The sequence below is a fragment of the Schistocerca nitens genome, chromosome 2 (genome assembly GCF_023898315.1).
Source record: "Schistocerca nitens isolate TAMUIC-IGC-003100 chromosome 2, iqSchNite1.1, whole genome shotgun sequence".
Lineage (NCBI taxonomy): Eukaryota > Metazoa > Arthropoda > Insecta > Orthoptera > Acrididae > Schistocerca > Schistocerca nitens.
The window spans coordinates 385,020,470-385,040,547 of record NC_064615.1 but is presented as its reverse complement, the minus strand read 5'-3'; the positions used below and the strand labels follow the sequence as shown (position 1 = coordinate 385,040,547).

General features: G+C 39.9%; 1 protein-coding gene across 1 annotated transcript in view; it reads right to left on the bottom strand.

Annotated features, from left to right (window-relative positions):
• LOC126235040 (DNA polymerase nu-like) overlaps window positions 1-20,078 on the bottom strand; it is a 213,925-nt gene that overhangs the window by 120,333 nt on the left and 73,514 nt on the right. Inside the window, exon 5 of the mRNA XM_049943776.1 lies at window positions 7,941-8,005. Coding sequence (XP_049799733.1) covers window positions 7,941-8,005 — 65 coding nt within the window. The remainder of the gene's footprint in view (window positions 1-7,940; window positions 8,006-20,078) is intronic.

Sequence of the window (20,078 nt, the reverse complement as noted above, 5' to 3'; positions counted from 1 at the left end):
AACACTAGTTCAATTACTGAAGAACACTTCAGCACCAGAAAATATCACTTTACATAGAGAGCTAAAGCACATAGGAGCATCTAGTGCGTGGCATGACATGGTAGTGTTTATCCACGGCATGGCAACAGGGATGCTTTACCATCCAAACTGCTGCTGGCATGATAGGGAAAGCCAGCTCGCCGTTAGTGTTACCTGGGCAATGGCATCATGTGCCCTACGGTGAGCCAAACCTCAAAAGTCGCAACTAATTTTAAACACACTATAGAATCATGTATAAAATAAGTCCAGGAAACTACTATTTAGTAATTCGTGAAAAATGAGCTTATCACATAAAACATATAACTATTGTTTCAAAGGGGGGTGGTAGGGTGGTAAGGGACCAAACTGCTAGGTCATCAATCCCTCAAACATTGCATAGTACGGATATGAATTATTACTGTTTATGTTTGCCAAACTGATCGTTTAGCAATACAATAACATTTAAGCCTATCAAAACTGTTCTGTACATACACTATTGAAGGGTGAAGATAATAATTTGTCAAATTTTAATAAAAGTATTTTCTGTACATCATTTTATTTTCATTCAGAGATTTAGTTTCAAAAATTCTTCGGATATGAAATATTTCCATAAAAACTTTCATCCCCTATTTTATCCTCTTAGGGGTTGAGATTCCAGAAACAGTGAAACACACAAGTACAGTTGCATTAGATTTACTTGTGCAGACACGGCAGGCATCGTCAACAGACATTAGCTTCAAGAATACAACCCTTAAGGAGATTACAAAATTCATCATGTCACTAAAAAGTACAAACTTGTCATGCTATAACTGTGATTTTGACACAATACTAAAATCTTGTGCTGCTGTGTAATAAAACAATTAATGACCCAGAGCATATTTCCTGACTGACCTGCATAAGCGGTAATAAGATGTCTCTACAAAACTGGATAAAAGCAAATCTCATCTTTTTACTGACCTACATCATTCCTTCAGTCTTTTCAAAAGTATATGAGAAGGTGGCCTATAAAAAATACTGACTCATCTAACTGAGTAGAATTTATTAACTGCCTCCTAGTTTGGCTTTTGTATAAGGTTCTCCACAGAGAAATCAGTGTAAGACATCACATATGAAATGCTAGCAGAACTGAATAAGAAAACTTATCCTTTTGGTATATTCTGTGACCTTGTCAAAGCCTCTAATTGTGTGAATCACAAAATTCTACTTGGTAAACTAAAGTGTAATGAAATTAATGACATCCTTATTGCATGAATGCTGTCTTAAATTCATAACAGAAAGAAAAGGTTGTTACTGACAGACTGCAACAAACATTATACAAATCTGAGAATGGGAAGACCATAAAACGTGGAGTGCTACAAGCACTGGTACTGGACCCACTCTTGTTTCTAACCTACGTAACTAATCTTGCACTAACTTTAAAGGACAGTTCGAAAACTGAAATATTTAGCAATTACAGAAACATACTATGAAGAGTTCCGACTCAACCTTAGCAACATGGCTTAGGTAATAACTGAAAAGACCTATATCAGGGTTACAGGAAACAGTTTAAATCTTACTTCTCAAAGACTAATATTAAGCAATTTCAGACCAACAATAATGATCTGTTGGCACCATATGTAATTGTTATATACTAAATGAAACACACAGTGAAAAATTACTTGGGGTCCAGTTGGATAATAAGTTAAAATGGAGCAAACATGGATATAAACTAATGAAGAAGCTCAGTTCAGCATGTTTTGCCCCTTAGAGGCACCTCTCATTGTGTTGACCAAAAGACACAAATGTTAGCTTCTATTATATATTTTCACTCCCTGTTCTCTTACTGAACTATATTCTGGGACAGTGCATACAGAGAAGAAAGTAATCACCAGAAGTAAATAGTAAATGTAACATGTCAGGTACATAATATACATCTTGCTGAAAGCTCTTTAAGAATATTGGAATTTTTACACTCAGGAACAATATGCACTTTAACTCCTTAATAGTTTTTGTTCCTAACAAAAAAAAAAATCTATGTTAACTAAACTGCAATTCGCATATTTATAATACAAGAGACAAAAATAATTTTCATTTAGATTTTGGCTCCTTATCCACCATTCTGTAGGGAGTTATGTGTTCTAGAGCTACTTCCAGCTCCATCAATACAGAAAAGTTTCCTGATCCATAGCCAGAATCCAGTCCCACATACTGTTCCTGCACTGTTTCTTAGCTCATAGAAAACCACAAATGGCCTTACCATCAAATTACCCTTCTCCTTCCACAGTGACCTTCATTTGTTCAGATTCTGCAAGTCCTTAACACTAACCAACATAGTGCTGCAAACCATGTCATCAGACCCAAACCTCCTTGCAATTCCTCCTCTCCATGTGTAAAAATCTCCTGCTATGCAAATTTCTGGATCTCATATTCACACAATGAAAATCTAGCCTTCCAGGAACTACAGCAGTATGCACAATGGCACCTCACAAAACTGTCCACAATATCCACTTCCTACTCCCATCTTGAAATACCATTACCTACCAACTCTGCAACAACCTCCAATCCCCTCAAAGCTGACAAACCCTGTCTTACAGACTTGCTAAATTTACCACACCCTCAAAAATTCCCTCCCACTACCATACAGGATCCAGAGCCTAAACATATCCGAAACACAGTCATGAACCTTTCCTACAAACGCCTTATCCCCACAGAAGTATCAGTCCTTTCCCAAAGGCCTCACCCTTTGCCCCACTTCCAAATTTAATCATGCAGGACTATTTAAAGACCTTCTGTTCTTATGCCAGTTCCTACAGTGGAAACACTTTTTTACCACCACTCAACTAAAGACCAATGTTGAACCCTGCCTTTCTCAGATCACTCCTCCATCCAACCGTTATCCACCTCCATTGCCCCAAACCATCCCCTGTTAACTTTCTTAAGTTTTGTAACCTCGAACCTTGGGTCATTATCATCCCCCAAATCTCTCAACATGCAAGCTAACTTTACACCCACAGAAAGAATCGCACTCGAGCACGTAAAAACTGATCCCAACCTTATAATCCTACGTGCTTACAAAGGCTCCATCATGCTTGTTTTGAACTGCAAAGATTACCTGTCAGAACAACTCCACCAGCTGTCAGATTCCTCCACCATCAATGACCCCAATCCAGAAATCCAGCAGAATCTCCAGTCTCTCCTCAAATCCTTAACCCCATCCCAGAATCCCCCCCCCCCCCCCCCGAGTCCATCTCTCTCCTCATCCCTGCCACTCCCCACACTCCTACCTTCTTCTACATGCTTCATGAAGTCCACACACCCATCCGTCCAGGACGTCCAATTGTGTACAGTTACTGTGAACCCTGCTGAGAGAATCTCCACTCCACAACCTAACCTATATACAAGATACCAACAATTTCCTCGACCGACTCTCCACAGTTCCTGTTCCTTTACCACAAGTTGCCATTCTCATTACTACTGATGCCACCTCCCTTTACACTAACATCCCTAATGCCCAGGTCCTTGCCGCTATTGAATACTACCTTTCCCAATGTCTGACAGAAACCTATAACCTCCTTTCTAATCACCATAGCCAATTATATCCTCACCCCTAATTACATTTCCTTTGAAAAGACCATCTACAAACACATCTCGGGTATGGCTACAGGCACCTGCATGGCACCATCCTATGTCAATCTCTTCATCGACCATCTAGTGGAATCCTTTCTAGCTACTCAGAATCCCAAGTCCCTCACCTGACTCTGATTCATTGATGAAACCTTCATGATCTGGATCAAGGGTGAGAGCCTCAACACCTTCTCCCCCCATTCACTTCACCTCATCCTCCTCAACCCAGAAAGCCACCTTCCTCGATGTTGACCTCCACCTCAAAGATGGCAACATCAGTACCTCCATCCATATCAAACCTGCCAACGACCAGCAACATCCCCACTTTTTGACAGCTGCCACTCATTCAGTACCAAGAAGTCCCTTCAATACAGTATAGACACTTTTGACCATCTCATCTATAGTTACAAGCAGTCCATCCTGAAATACACCAAGGGTCTCAATGAGGCCTTCACAGACCATAATTACCCTCCCAACCTTGTAAAAAGACAGATCTCCCATGTCTTATCTCGCCACTCACTCACCATCATCAAAAGTCCTACTGTCCAGCCACAGAGATGCATTCCCATCATGACTCAGAACCACCCAGGACTTGAGAAATGGAATTACATTCTCCACCAAGGTTACGACTATCTCTCATCGTGCCCTGAAATGAGGAATGTCATACATAATACCCTTCCTCTCCTCCCAGAGTGATATTCCACCACCCACTGAAACTACACAAAAGCCTTGTCCATCCCAACACAACCCCCACTCCCCACCCCTCGCCTAATGGCTTATATCCCTATAATAGACCTAGATGCAAGACATGTCCCATACATCCCTCCTGCCACCACCTACTACAGTCCAGTCACAAGCATCACCTATTCCATCAAAGGCAGGACTACCTGTGAAAACAGTCATGTGATCTACAAGCTAGGCTGCAACCACTGTGTTGCATTCTATGAGGCCAAGAAACAGCTAGATCACACAATTGCATAGCATGCTGCCCTACACAGTGCTCTTCATTTCAATGATTGTTTCACAGCCTGTGCCATCTGTGTTCTTCACACCAACACCAGCTTTTCTGAACTACACAGGTGGGTGCTCTACCTACAATATATCCTATGTTCCTGCAACACTCCTGGCCTCAACCTTCATTAGTCATTGTCTTTTACCCACCTATCCCCTTCTCTGTTCCCATTCCACCACAACACAGCCCTCTATTCCACCAACACATGGCACCCCCCCCCCCAATCCCCCTCCATCACCCACTATGTCTAACCTTCCGACTACAATTAGCTGCCTTACCCTCTCCCCACCTTGTCCCTGTATGCTCCCATACTGTCTCCACTCCTACCCTAATGTTCCTCCCCCTTCCCACTCCCCACCCTAGCCTCCTCCTTATCCACACCACCTACTTTGCTTCTCCCATCATGTGCTGCTGCTCGAAGTCTGGCCTTGGCAGCCAGAGACTTTGATGATGTGTGTGTGAGCTGCATTAGCACAAGCATGTGAACTTGCGTGTGTGTGTGTGTGTGTGTGTGTGTGTGTGTGTGTGTGTGTGTGTGTGTGTGTGAGTGAGTGAGTGCGCGCGCGCGCACGCACACGCGCGCGACTGTTGTCTAATTATGATGAACGTTTATATATCTAAAAACAAAGATGCTGTGGTTTGTGGGATTGAAGGGACCAGACTGCGACAAAGATGCTGTAACTTACCAAACGAAAGCGTTGGTATGTTGATAGGAGACAATAAAAAACACACAAACACACACACAAATTTCGAGCTTTCGCAACCTAAGGTTGCTTCATCAGGAAAGAGGGAAGGAGAGGAAAAGATGAAAGGATGTGGGTTTTAAGGGAGAGGGTAAGGAGTCATCCCATTCCTGGGAGTGGAAATACTTACCTTAGGGGGAAAAAAGGACAGATATACACTCGCACACACACACATATCCATCCACACATATACAGACACAGTTACCAACGCTTTCATTTGGTAAGTTACAGCATCTTTGTTTTTAGATATATTTTTCCCACGTGAAATGTTTCCCTCTATTATATTCATATGATGAAGGTTTGTTAGACCTAAAAGTTTTGTTTGACAATCTTTTTGTTGTGCCTACTTGCGACTCAACATATCCTCTATATGGTGAGCAGCAAGTATCATTTTCATAACATTGTTAAATAAATATTAAGATATCAATAGCAGATAAAAAATAGTAGCTATCAAGTATAACTGAGGAGGCAGCAGTGTTTCACCAACTACCTGTTTTCTTTTTAATTTACTTGATTAAATTTAGTTGGCATAATCATGAATAGCAGTATAGCAATAGTTCGTTGTTAACATAGTATACAGATCAAGTTTCTAAACTGCCTTTGTCTCTTGTTGATATATATACCCTAGGTTACTGCACATTCCTGGAGGTTCTCTTTCTTGGGAAATATGGAATATGATGTATGAATGAATGAATGAATGTATAAATGATATCTGACCTGCCAGTCTGCCAATTGACCTTTGTAATCGAACATGAAGTAGTACATACATTATTTGAAGCCTCTTGCTTTAGGACTTCAGTCTTCCCATGAAAACAAAAATATATGGAATGATCAATGCTTTCAGAATATAGGAAAGACAAAAATATGGTTTTACTCTCAGCAAATTTGAATCTTAAAAATGAAGTCACACTGAAGATACAAAACAAAGTGAAGGAATTCTTCATTCATATAATGTATTCCAGAGATCTCACTATGAAAAGGAATCTTTCTGGCTGTGAAGTATTCAAGGCACAGCATATACTAACAAACCTACTAAAACAACTAATATTTGCTCTTCTGCAATATATGTTATTTTTTATAAAACTGACATGTCACCTGCTTGCACACTAGACAACATCTCAAACGTAATATCAAATCACAGCTGCTTTGTTCTGTCTGCTTATGTACATATGGCATGGTCATACTGAGTACAAAGCAGCTGTGATTTGAAATATCAAATCACAGCTGCTTTGTACTCAGTATGACCATGCCATACGTACATAAGCAGACAGAAGCTCTCCAGCACGCATACAAAAGATCAACTGGCAACAAAAACAATATAGCACATCTCACAGATCTGTTCCATAACGCTGACTAGAAGGTGTTTCATGTTAGTTCAGAAAGGAGTCATATACACCTTCAGTTTGGAAAATATTTCAGTTATCAGTTAGGATGGTGGTTTTTTTTGGAGAAGTTGAAAGAACATTCTGCAGATCCATTTCTTCACTGATGAGTATAATCTGAAGGGTCTTAAAACTAATATCATTGGTTGTAATGTATTTCATTTTAGCACTTTTATATCATGTACTTCATATCATAAATTATTCTGAAACTAAATAAAATGTGTGTCTCTAACTTCCATCTCCACTCTAGAGACTTCTTCCAGAGAGATATAAGCATATCATTCATGCATTGTAAAGTAAATCTAAATTACACGTGAAATTACAATGCAGTGTATCAGCGAATAATTCTAAAACTTATCCAGAAAAGACGAAAGTACAAAAATAAGTGAAATAATTCAAGTGCCAGTAAGAAATATGGAAAATAAATGGATTCAGTAGAAGTTTGATGAGTAAGACAGAAAAATCAGGCTAAAAATTATCAGAAGCTGAGGTGATAGGGCACATATAAACATTAAAAGGGTTTTACAAACTGAACTGCAAAGGTCTGCTTCACATTTCTGTCAGACTTTGAACACAAGGTGGTGAAATGGGAGAAGATACCAATAGCATAGAAAAACAGAAATAAAAGTAGCTTCATTGGGGGTGTGAAAGAACAGTTAAGAGAGATACAGGATTGTATCACAAACTACAAAACCTAAGCCCAATCAAGACTATAGGTACATCTGAAATACCTTCATTCTGATGAATATGAATAACTTTTATCTGATTCTGTAATGTTCTGTTTATCTTTTTCTGACATCTGTTTATGATATCTATCTGAAATTGATGTGTTATTCTCTAAAATAATCATGGGGGTTAGCTAAGTGACACTGCAGATTATGTGAATCTGAAAGAAAATGTTACGACAGCTGTATCATTTTCAAAGTGGTAGGTACCAAATATCAGAAAGTAGGTTTGTACATTTTTCTTCAAGAAAAATAGTTCATAATTACAATTAATCCCAGTTAATGATCATTCTGTGAACTTACATTGTGGTAAAAGTAAATTATTTTGACACGAATATTTTGTTCCTGACAATAGTGTTTAGAAATACTGTTTCTGAAATACTGATTATTTTGCTACCTCTATACAATATATTAAACAGTGAACAGAAGCTACTGCAGTGATGATTAAATTACTTACATGTAATATATTTTGCATTTCTTGCAGTTTTTTTGTATTTGTACAGATGCCTCTTGTCTCCATAACTATGAAAAAGACAAATATTATTAAAACAAACTGAGAATAGTTGCATAAAGTTGCTTTTCACACTAAAAGTCAGTATAAGTGCCAACACTGTTGTCTGTTTGTATATATCCAGGCATGCTTATTTGTCTCTAAAATCTGGATTTATTAAAGAAAGTAAAATGAATGGCTAAAACATATATAAACCATGTAACATCAGTACTGAATGGAAACATCTGCCACTCATGTTATCATGAGCTACATCTTTACATAACTGAATAGAACTCATTCATCGAAGGTAATTGTAAGGATAGAAAACACGAAAGAATCTCAGACTGTGAAATAACTCACACAGTAATTTTTCATGTGTTTACCATCACAAACTGAAACTAATGTACAAGCACATAATGTCAAAATTTCAAAGGGGATGGATAGAAAGTCATATCCTGGGATGAGAGAGACTCACATCTCTTAGTAACATTGTAGTTTTCTCATGTGAATTTTACTTTTGATAAGTACATAATACAAATCACTCTAAAAAGTTTACATAGAAACAGAATCTAATAGTTATTTTAGTGTACCATTACAATACCATATGACTGAACATTTGTGGTCAAAGAACATTTAAAGAGAAAATATATTACTTAAATTTATGGCACTGAAATTAACACCTTGTTTGTTTGTTATAGCATTTCAATTTTGGTAACCTTGAACCATTGCCAGGTCTCACAATTTTAATGGTGACACACTGACAGCAAAAACACTGCATCAGCCCTAACACTTCTAACAGCTGACAATATGAGTTACCTCTTTCCTTAGCTTGAATGTAGCAGTATGTTCTTGATGTGAGGTGAAACATGTTGGTTGACTTTATTTTTACAGACATGTGAAGTTGTGATTGAAACTGTTACACTTTAATAAAGTGTAACATTTACTCCTGAATGGCCACTGCCAAACTGAGGAAAACTGCAGACTTCACCATCCAGTTGTCGAAAATGCTACACACCACAATACAAATGTCTTCAACAGCTGCTTCACTTTGCAGGTCATTTGGCTACAGCCTTTCAACACAAGTTTACATATCCTGCACTCTCACAATGCCCTGGCCTAAACATCTCCTAAGCTGTACCCACTGCCTCACCTTAGCTTTTCCCTTCTCTGTTCTGTTCGCGCCACTCCTTCTGCATTCAGATTGTGCACTGCATTCTGCTGCCACTACCCCCCACCCCCACATGCTGCATATTTTCTACCTCTCTCTCTGTCTATCTCTCTCTTTGACCACTCCCCCCCCCCCTTTCTCATTCCTCATCTTCATCCTTCTCTCCTTCCCCCTCCACTCCTCACTCTCTTCCTACATCTCTATTTGTTCCACTATCCCCTGTACTCTTTTCTTACTGTTGTGCAACTGTGGAGTCACCTGCCTCTTTCCTGCTACCCCTCCTTGCATCTTCCATACCCCGCCCTCCCCAACCCCCACTCCCATCCCCATCCCCACTTCCATCACTTCAGGCAACTGATTTAAATAATCCAGTATCAATAATCAGTCTTGTCATGGCCTCAGGAGTGTACATTTGGATGTCTGTGTGTGTAAACAAGTGTACTTTAGCCCAGAAGTGAGCTAATTCTTGAAAGCTAGTCTGGATACTGTCTTCTGTTATGTGTTTCTGTGCTTCACACATCAGACTGCTATAGGTGAGTGGTTGCCTTCCCCTTATTTTACACATTGCTCCATCCAGGAATTTCCATTATTATTGTGAGTAACAGGTATTTTCAATCATTCCTTACGTAATGTGAAACATTTATTACACACTCTAGGAGAACTGCTTTCTGAAAGATAAGTCACACTTGAGATGAAATGAAAGTAAAATTTAGCATAAAAAGGAAATAAGGTACATAAGAACTGAATAAGATACTAAAAAGCTGTTTTGATACAGAAAAGGGATGGGGGAGTGCAATGTTTTATGTCATAAAAACTTTAACTATTTTCTTTCTTTTATTCTGAGAACCAATGCTCTACTGAAACACACTCTTCTGGAATTTCATAATACTGAGAAACTATGTCTAAAATTCTGATATCCAAATGGTAATAAAATTATAACTACTTCACATGTTTAAATTTTACAATTGTACTTGATCACCATTTTCACCAGATTTGCGTTATGTTATTATGAAATGCTGGGTAATTATATTGAATTATTTTTCTTGCATTTACCTGCTGTAGTAAATGCATAACTAATTATTTGAATTATTTTTATTTTTATTTCATTTTCCCTGTAATGTAAACACTGTATTATTTTGCACATAAATTTGTCAATTTTATTATCTTTTTGCATACATGTAAAACAATACGCACATAATAATTATTTTATTGTGGTGAGCAATATAGGTTTGCTTAATATTTTTTAGTTTTTCACTTTTTGTAAAGCCGTGCTGCAGACCACACACACTTGAAAATTAAGCTCATGAAAATAAGTAGTTAATTCTGTAATAACTGTCAATTAAGTTAATATTCCACCATAAGGAAATTAATTAGAGCTTGTTTCATCTTCTCTTTTGAAAGTTTCACCTGTTACAAAATATTAAAAAAAAGAGGGGGGGGGGGGGGGGCGGGGGGGATGAAGATATGTGGGAAGTGGTAGGCAAGGAACGGAGGCCACAGAAAGAGAACACTATAATAGTATCTGACAGTTTCATCAGTGGCACAAACAAGAGATTTGACTTGTTACCTCAGTTAACTAAGGTAGAGACTCACATTGTTGTAAGTGTAGTTAATACTCAACAGACTTTCACCATGGAACCAACTGTTTAAAAAAAGTAGAAAGTAGGAGGAAGGTTCTGTTCTTAATTAGTAGCCATGGAAGAGGTGTAGGACAGATCTTGCAGGAATAATTAGGTGACACGTGCCAAATCACAAGTTTTTCAATCTTCACGCTTGTCTTAGCCAAGTGAAAGAAGATGTAGGATCATTGTGCAAGGATTTTACAAAGCAGGATTATATTGTGATACTGGGTGGAGCATGCAACAGTACTGATAGGAATTAGGCCTACAATACTGAGTGTGACCTGGTAAAAATAGCATCTGCGATGAACCATATAAATGTTGGCTTGGTTCCTGTTTTCATGTGGTACGATCAGTCTGAATTGAAGAGCTCTGTCAGGAGAGTAAATATGGAGTTGGATCAGCTGCTTCAGGCAGTCACTTTGACTAGTATAGATATTGTTTCTATAGATACTATTGGCAGGTAGGACTTCAAAAGACATGGCCTGCTACTCAATAGCAAAGGGAAGGATAAGGATAATACGAAAATCTTTAAGGGGGGAGGTTGGCACTGAAGCTCATTGTAGTACCTCTTTCTTAGGCTAAGACCAGTGACCAATGATTCAACATTGAATAAAATTAAGCTTAATGAGAAGCTCAGACAGGCAGGCGCTAGAGATGTTAAAATATCACAAGAGTCCCCTGTGAGCAAATAAAGAATGTTGGATCATAACTGTTGGCTATCTGGAAGCTCATCATCATCAATAGTAAAACCACGCTGGTGACCCCTAGTCATGTGAATACGTTTCAATTTGTGCATCACCTATTACTGGTTTCACCCCAGCCCAAACAATGTCTCAGTCTCAACCTTCCTGACAGTGCAGGATGCCACTACCATGGAACTGACTTTCAATTGTGGAGTGCAACGTTTTTCCGAATGTAAGGAATGGATGAACCGTTTCTCACAGTGTCGTTTCCTTGTCAACATGAAAGCTGACATTACTGTTGTTCCACTCTCATTCACTATAGCAGATGTAACATCAACCAAACTTTTCCTTTGAATGGCTAATAAATCGACACTTTGCACCAACGGCATGGTATGCGCAGCAGTCATAGAGAAGTGAGTCAATGAAACATTGCCAAGTTTGAGCCATGTTTTGAAGGCTGTACATTATCTGTTAAACTCATCCCAAGTGAACAGTTCATGTGGTCCTTTCATGTGGCTGACGTTGAAGACCCGGTACTCAGAACTGATTTCCTGATTCACTTTGGTGTAAATTATAGAACCACTTGGCCTTCCACCATCTCGAACACACAATATTTTAGATGTGAGTGGGAGAAAGGAACCGTATCTACTGCGTGTCACCTGTCTGTGTGTGCAGGTCTGAAGTTATCGTGAGAAGATTGTAGAGAAGTTGCTCGAACGGCACCGACAAGTACTTGTCGGTCGCGCCATGGAATTTGTAAGGAAAGCATACAGCAGAACCAAGGAACTTCTGTGTTATTCTGTGCTGATTTATAACTGTGACCATTGTTAGTGACGAAATAACAATTGAGTGGGAAAAGATTTGTAGTAACTTTTAACTTGAACTTGCTAGAGGCAAGACAACTGTATGGTTTCTGTATAATAGAGTCATGGTTAGCAAGCCAACTCTGTTGTAAATGTAACTGTGTATCTAACATTTGGACATCAAGGAGACTTACTAAACAGTATTTATTCAAGTGGAGAGTGATATTTGTAAAAGTTTGATGTTTAAATATACGTCGTTAAGTGAAGCAAAAGAAACTGTGTATGTCTACTTATTTTTATAAGTAGAAAGAGTCTTGAGAAAACTGTCATGACAGATGGCACCCCAGTGCGCCTTGAAGCACGCCACCTCCCTCCGCACAAAATATGCCTTGCTAAGGCTACAGTGGATGAACTTCTGTGGGCAGGCATTGTTCAACCATCGGATAGTAATTGGTCTTCCCCCATAAACTTAGACCCCAAGAAGCACAGCACAGTGCAGCTCTGCAGTGACTATCATTACCTTAATGCACATACCATAATAGACAACTATCCTATCCCCCATGCTCAGGACGTTGCCCAACTACTTAGCGGAGCAATCATTTTCCGTGTTTTGGGCTGTCGCAAGGCATATTTACAAATACCGATGGTACACAGTGGCATACCCAAAACAACCTTGATCACCCCTTTCGGACTTTACAAATTTTGTTACATGCCATACAGCCTAAAAACGCAGCTCAAACTTGGCAATCTTTCATCAACTCACTTCTCTTTGACTGATACATACCTATATGACATTCTCATTTTCACCTCCTCTGACAAGGAACATGAGCTACACCTGGCCAAGTACAGGACTTGCTGGCGAGTAACAGAGTCGAGGTTAATTATGATACATCACAACTTCGAATCACCCATGTTGCCTTTCTCTGGTACATCATCTCTTGTGAGGGTATTTGTTCTCCACATCAGATCAACTGCATTCGCGGTTTAATATCCACTGTGACTTTTAGAGAACTGTGCCAGCTTTTCGTGACCATCAATTTTTACAGGTGCAACCTGGCAATGGTGGCAGACATTCAAGCCTGCCTTACAGACCCAGCTCCTGGCAAACAAACTTCCAATAATTGATGGGTACAGCAGTCTGATAATAAGATGAAAGCTTCTGAGTATCTCTAAACAGCTCTAGAGCATGTCACCATTCTTGCTCAACCCTTTCCAGAAGCTAACATCTCTAGTACGGCGGAAGCAAGTGATTTTGCATTAGGTATGGTTCTTCAACAATACTTTGGTAACACAACTTAGCCACTCCATTTTTTTCCAAAAGGCTATCTGCAGCTCAATGTAAGAGATCAGCTTTTGACAAAGAACTTCTCACAGTGTATGAGGCCATTAAATATTTCTGTGCAGACATCAAAGGGAGGCTACACACAATCCTGTCACTGACCCTCCCGCATGCAGGGTTCGATACATGGATCTCATCTGTCAATACATGATGGACATCTGATATATCAGTGGCTCATAAAATGTGGTGGTTGATTATCTGTCATGTTTCAATGCTTTTTTGTCTCCTGTTAATTTTGACAAATTAGCGCACTTACAGGACAATGATATTGAACTGCAGAACATACGTCAGGACTCTTCCGTTTCCCTACAGACATTTTCTAGCAACTCATTGGGCTAGGTCAGGTTGTTATGGTGCATCATGTCTATGGGTATCATTTGGCCTATTGTCTAGGCTGATTTACGCCGCCAGGTTTTCCGCTGCTTTGCATAATCTTGCACACCCTGGGACTAAGACTACTATGTGGCTCATCATGGAATGCTTTGAATAGCCAAGCATGAAGAAGGACTGCCGTATGTGAGATCGCACCTGCATTCCATGTCAGTGCAGCAAAGTCAGTCGACATACGTAACCTCCACTAGACAAATTTGATGTCCCTAGAGGCTGTTTCCGACACATGCACCTAAATGTCATTGGCCGTTATCTTTGTCTAACAGTTTCAGATATACCATTGACCACAAATCTTAATGGGTGAAGGTGATTCCTCTTGCCGACATTATGGAAGATTCTGTAGCACAAGAATTTGTATCTTCCTGGATAGCTAGATTCCATCACCACCGACAAGGGTAGACAGTTTGAATCACTGTTATTTAACAAACTCTGCATGCTCTGTGGTGTGGATAAATTTCACCCTATATTGTACCATTCTCAGAGTATCGCCCTCATCAAGTGCTGGCACAGGACTCTGAAAGCAGCCCTCATGTGCTTGACACTCTCCCATGGGACATGTTAAGAATCCACACGGCTTATAAGGCAGCCCTCCAGGTGTCACTTGCCAAGGTCCTTTATGGCAAGACATCAGTCCTCCCACCATAGTTTGTTGAACATGTTACAACCGTTGCCCTATCTGATCTCCCTGCTCTTGTAGAGTGTGTCATGCTTAACTGCCACCTGCATACCTCTCCCATGACTGCATACTTGCCCACCAGTTTTCTTGCACTTGACCCTGGGCTTGTGAGGTTATTATGTTACAGGATGACATTGTCAAACCGGCACTATAGCTGCCTTACTCTAGTCCACGACAGTATTGGCATTAAGTGCTAATACTATGGACATCCTCATCAACAGCTGGCATCAGACAGCTTCACTTCAGTGGCTTAAACTGGCCTAAATGATCAAGGAATCCGTTCCACCAGAACCACTCGAGACGAGTTCCCCACCACCACACAATGACCCTGGACCAATACATACTACTCCTCTACCTTTGCATAAACTTGATCTTGGATATATTGAGCCTATGGCCATCAGTCACTCAGTGATTGCGTTGTGATTATCCCCTCCCTTGCCTCACTCAGACTCTGCGCATGACAATCTGCTGCCTCAGGTTCAAAAACACATTGCTTGCGATGTTCCATCACCACAAGTGCTGCCGCTGCTACCTGCTGCTCCCCCAATATGCCCTAGTGCTTCTGAGCTACAACATTTTTCACCCCCTTCTCCTACAATGCCACCTACAACTACCATCAATGAGATTTTCTTTTGCATTGACACTTCAGGTTGCCCATGCAATGAGCTTTCTTATTGCTCCAAGATGAATCACCTGAGGGCACACCCACTGCACAGTCCCCATTCCAGATGAGGTGAATGCAGCTGGAATAACAGTGACACTGGGCACCAATGGGATGCTCAAGATAGCAGTTTCCCTTCCCCTCTTCACTGCTCCTCCGACACCATCATCACCTCCTGTGCCAGTACAGTTTACACATGAAGGGCGACCAGTCCATCCTCCTTACTGGATGGCAGACTGTACTTTCTCTAGTCCATCCCCCAAGGACCAAACTGACTTTGTGAGAAATGGTCCACCCATGCCTTCCATTCGGACCAGCCAGGGCATGGGTGATAATGCTACCTCGCATGATCAGCCAACACCTGTCAAGTGGCACTCAACATCCCTGCATTCAACAACACCTACTTCCTCTTCCCAGTGCTCCACACTCCTGGAAGAGAGGAGCTCTGTGGCAACCATCAATCACCATTGATGACAGAATGAGGAGTACTCTATCTTCGGACTCAGTGGGCTCTGGATTTTGTTGTGGACTATGTTTGTATTCACTCGACGTGTGTGATTTTTCTGGTTATTGTGCAAGAATAAAGAGTGTTTAATTGTAACTGTTGGTCATCTCTAACCAAAAGCTCATCAGTGTCGACAATAAACCCACAAGTATATTGCATCAGATTATCAGGGGATTAAAAAACAAAGTAGATGAGCTTCTTGTTTGTTTAGAAGATTTAGAAACTGGGGGTGTAATAGATGTAATATGACTGTCTGAACATCATGTACATGGATATAAGCTTTCAGCACATGTAAATAGAAACACTATGGAGAGAAGGAGTTGTCATATATGTTAAAATTTATCACATAGTGCAAAATTTTGAAACTAAAAAATTTTGTGTGGAGTAATGTATAGAAGCATGTACCCATGAGATTAAACTAAATAATGGTACATTTATTATTGTAGCTGTGTATAAGTCCCCATTGGGAACTTTTCAGCGATTTCTGAAAAACTTTAATTTTTGGTGTGCTATTTGTCAAACAAAGGGAAGTTAATTATTATTTCAATGAAGATTTTTGAAAGAGTCTGACAGAAAGTGTGACTTTGAAGTATTGCATGGTACTTTCAATTTGGCATCATTTACTGTTTATCCTACTTGGGTAGTACAGGAAAGCAGCACACTGACAGATAATGTTTTTATACACCAAGATAGATTTAATCAACTAAAAACTTTTCTTGTTGAGAATAGTCTTTCTGATTATGATGCACAGCTAATTATGGTATATGACATATCTCAATACAATAATGCGAAATAGTCCTCCAAAATTGTGGGTTCAGTTAATGATTTAACAACTTCGCATGTTAGGGAAAGTTTGCAGCAGTAATCCTGGGGTGATGTGTACAGGGAAACTGATGCTAATTTAACATTTAACCTATTTGATGATACTTTTGTGAGTATATCTGAAAACAGTTTCCTTAAGAATGCAGTGAAATATAATTGTAAGAAATCATCTAAAAAGACATGGCTTACTAAAGGATAAAAATTTCTTGTGAACACAAAAGGAAAATGTATATTATAGCTAAAAAAGGAGTAATGATCCAGAGATAGTAAAACATCATAAATAGTTCTGCACTGTATTAAGAAAAGTTATCAAAAAGTCCTGAAGTCTGTGCATTATGTCTGGGATTAGAACCTCTGATAAGAAAATTAAAATAATTTGGAATATTGTTAAAAGGGAAAGAGTGCAGGAAGACTGTATTTCTATCAAACTCAATGAAAACATCCTGTACGGTAAGTCTCCACTGATCTGCGGTTCTGGGTGACTTTCCCAAAATCTACTCCTTTTCCTAGACCTCTCCAGTCCTTTTCCTTCACCTTTCTTCCTTCCCCTTCAACCCTTCTGCCTGAAGAAGGAGCCACTGACTCCGAAAGCTTATCTATCACAACAGTCTTTTATGTGTGTGTTCTGCCGAGCTTGGTGAGTAGATTTTTTATTAGTCCAAGTAAATGATTTGAGCAATAATTGATTGTTCTCATTGTTATAAACTCAATGAAAAGTTTGTTAACAAAAAATCAGAAGTGGACACATTTTTCATAATCATTTTTTAAGTGTTTCAGAGAAAATAGGATCCAGCTATTCACTAGAAAATGCAAGGCAGTATATGGAAGAGGCAATACCTATGCAATTTGATAAAACTGAAATTCAATCCACCCTCCCTATTGAAATTAAGGTAACAATAAATTCAATCAAAAGTAAAAGTTTGCTTGAACTTGATGGCATTTCCAAGAGTACTAAAAGCATGTTCCCAACAGATAAGTAGGATTCTCAGCAACATGTGTAGTAGCTCACTGAAGTAAGTAAACAGTAGAAATAAACTTTCATGCAAATGACAAAACAAGATATCATAAGTGTGACCAGTGCAAAATTTCTGGGCATCTGCACCCCCCCCCCCCCCCGCCCCCCACCCGCCCCAACAACCTTGTGTGGGGTACAAATGCTGATAGTATAATTAAAAATGTAGGTAATGAGAGTATTTGAAAACTGTTGGTGGCATGAGAATTGTTCGGATGATTGTTTCTTGAACTAATGTATATTCTGCTCTAAAGTATAGGATCTTTTCTGGGGCAATTCACAATCCTTCCTAAAGATCTTTACATGCACAAACAACAATCTTGACAGTTATCAAATAGATCAAACTTTGCCAGGATGTTCTTTGAAAGAATGATTTATAGCTACACAGGGCATGACAATGCCATAAAACTGTCACTGTTGGCAGTAATGTAATAGTACTATACAATAGTGGCTCAACAACGAGCCAGGGACCAAAGCCTTGGAAAAGAGGAATGAAAACTCAATGCGAGAGTCAATATATAGGGAAGCAGTGGGTTCAAACACTGCTAGAAATGACCAAAAAATGGAAACCAAGCACAGTGCAAGGAGTAGGCTAAGTCCAAGATAACTGAAATCCATGGAAGAACTGACAGGTATGGCCTATCACCACCAACAGGTAAACACCTGGATCAGTTGTTCTGTCCATACAACATGCTGCAAGACTAATGTCACCCCATCTGCTTCCATACAGATGTCTGCTGGCAGAAATACTAAAGACAGGATTTCTTCCTCTTCAATATCTTTACATTTCTGAAAGTGCACTGCCTACCAATAAACATGGAATAACATGTCCTAATGTTTTCCTCAAAAATGAAAAAAATTAATGATAATGATAAAAGGTGGAAAACAATCTTTCACATGCAGAAAGTGAAAGCAAGTCTTCCCCAAACAGAAATGCTACACTATGGTAAAATTATCTACAATAAGCTACCAAAACAAATTACAACTATAAATGACCATGTAATTCAAAGCAGACGTGAAAGGATATTTACTTATCCACTGTCTCTAGAGAACGGATGACTTTCTTCAAATCCTTAAATTAATAACATATTCAATATTAATGCATATTTCTATTAGTTATTCAGTTGTACAATGGAAACTATACATTGGAATGTGAACAATATTAGATTGCTACTCACTATAAAGATGACTCATTGAGTTGCAGAAAGGAAAACAAGAAGCCTGTTACACATGTAGCTTTTGGCGAAAGTTTTCTTCAGAAAAGAAAACAAACACATTCACACAAGCAATTACACCTCACGCACACACAATCACCATCACTGGCAGCTTGGACCAGAATGTAGCAGTCACATTGAATGAAAACAGAAGTCTGGAGTGGATGGGGAAGGGGGAGGGGTAGTAGGATGCAGGTGGAGGGGAAGAAGAGTACTGTCTGAACGAGCATGAAGGAACTACATGGAAGCATGACAAGACTGTCAGGCTTACCATTGGGTGGCTGTCAGGCAGGGAGAATGATGATATGTGGAAAAGGGGAGGAGCAGTGAAGGGGAAAGATGTGTGGGTACACTGGCAGTGGGCAGGACTCATTGACCATGAGAGAACATGAACAGGGAGAAGGTGATGGGACAGTGGTTTCAGATCTCAAGTAGGATGTGCCTCATTTCAGGGAATGAGGATAGGTAATCAGAGGCCTGGCCATGGATGTGGTTCAGTTGTTCCAGTTCAGGGAGGTATTCTGTGATAAATGAGGCACTCCTTTATAGCTGGTTCCTGGGGGTTGTGGGAAGATTACGTGCTTGTGGGAAAATGGTGTGGGAGATCTGTCTGCCGGCTAGACCTGGGTGTAGTGCTTGTCTTTGAAGGCCTTGGTAAAGATATCATCAGTGAACCTAAACCATCAAGAGTATGGAGTTTTGAGAGGCTAGGAAGCTTTCCTCTAGATGGCCCATAAACAAGTTGGCATAGGATGGCGCCTTTTGGATGCTTTTGGCTGTGCTATTGTATACTTTATCTCCAAAGGTGAAGTTGTTGTGTGTTAGGATAAAGTTAGTAATGTGTAACTGGAATGAGGTAGTGGGTTTGGAATCTGAAGGATGTTGTGAGTGGTAGTGTCCAATATCGGAAGAACATGAGCATGAAGGATGTTAATGTATGGGGAAGTGGCATAAACAGCAATGAGTGGGGACGCAGGAAGTGAAGCGGGGGGCAGGGGGGAGATGATGGAGAGTCGGTGAATGAAGGATGTTAATGTATGGGGAAGTGGCATAAACAGCAATGAGTGGGGACCCAGGAAGTGAAGCGGGGGGCAGGGGGGAGATGATGGAGAGTCGGTGAATGAAGGATGTTAATGTATGGGGAAGTGGCATAAACAGCGATGAGTGGGGACCCAGGAAGTGAAAGGGGGGGAGGGGGGGATTATGGAGA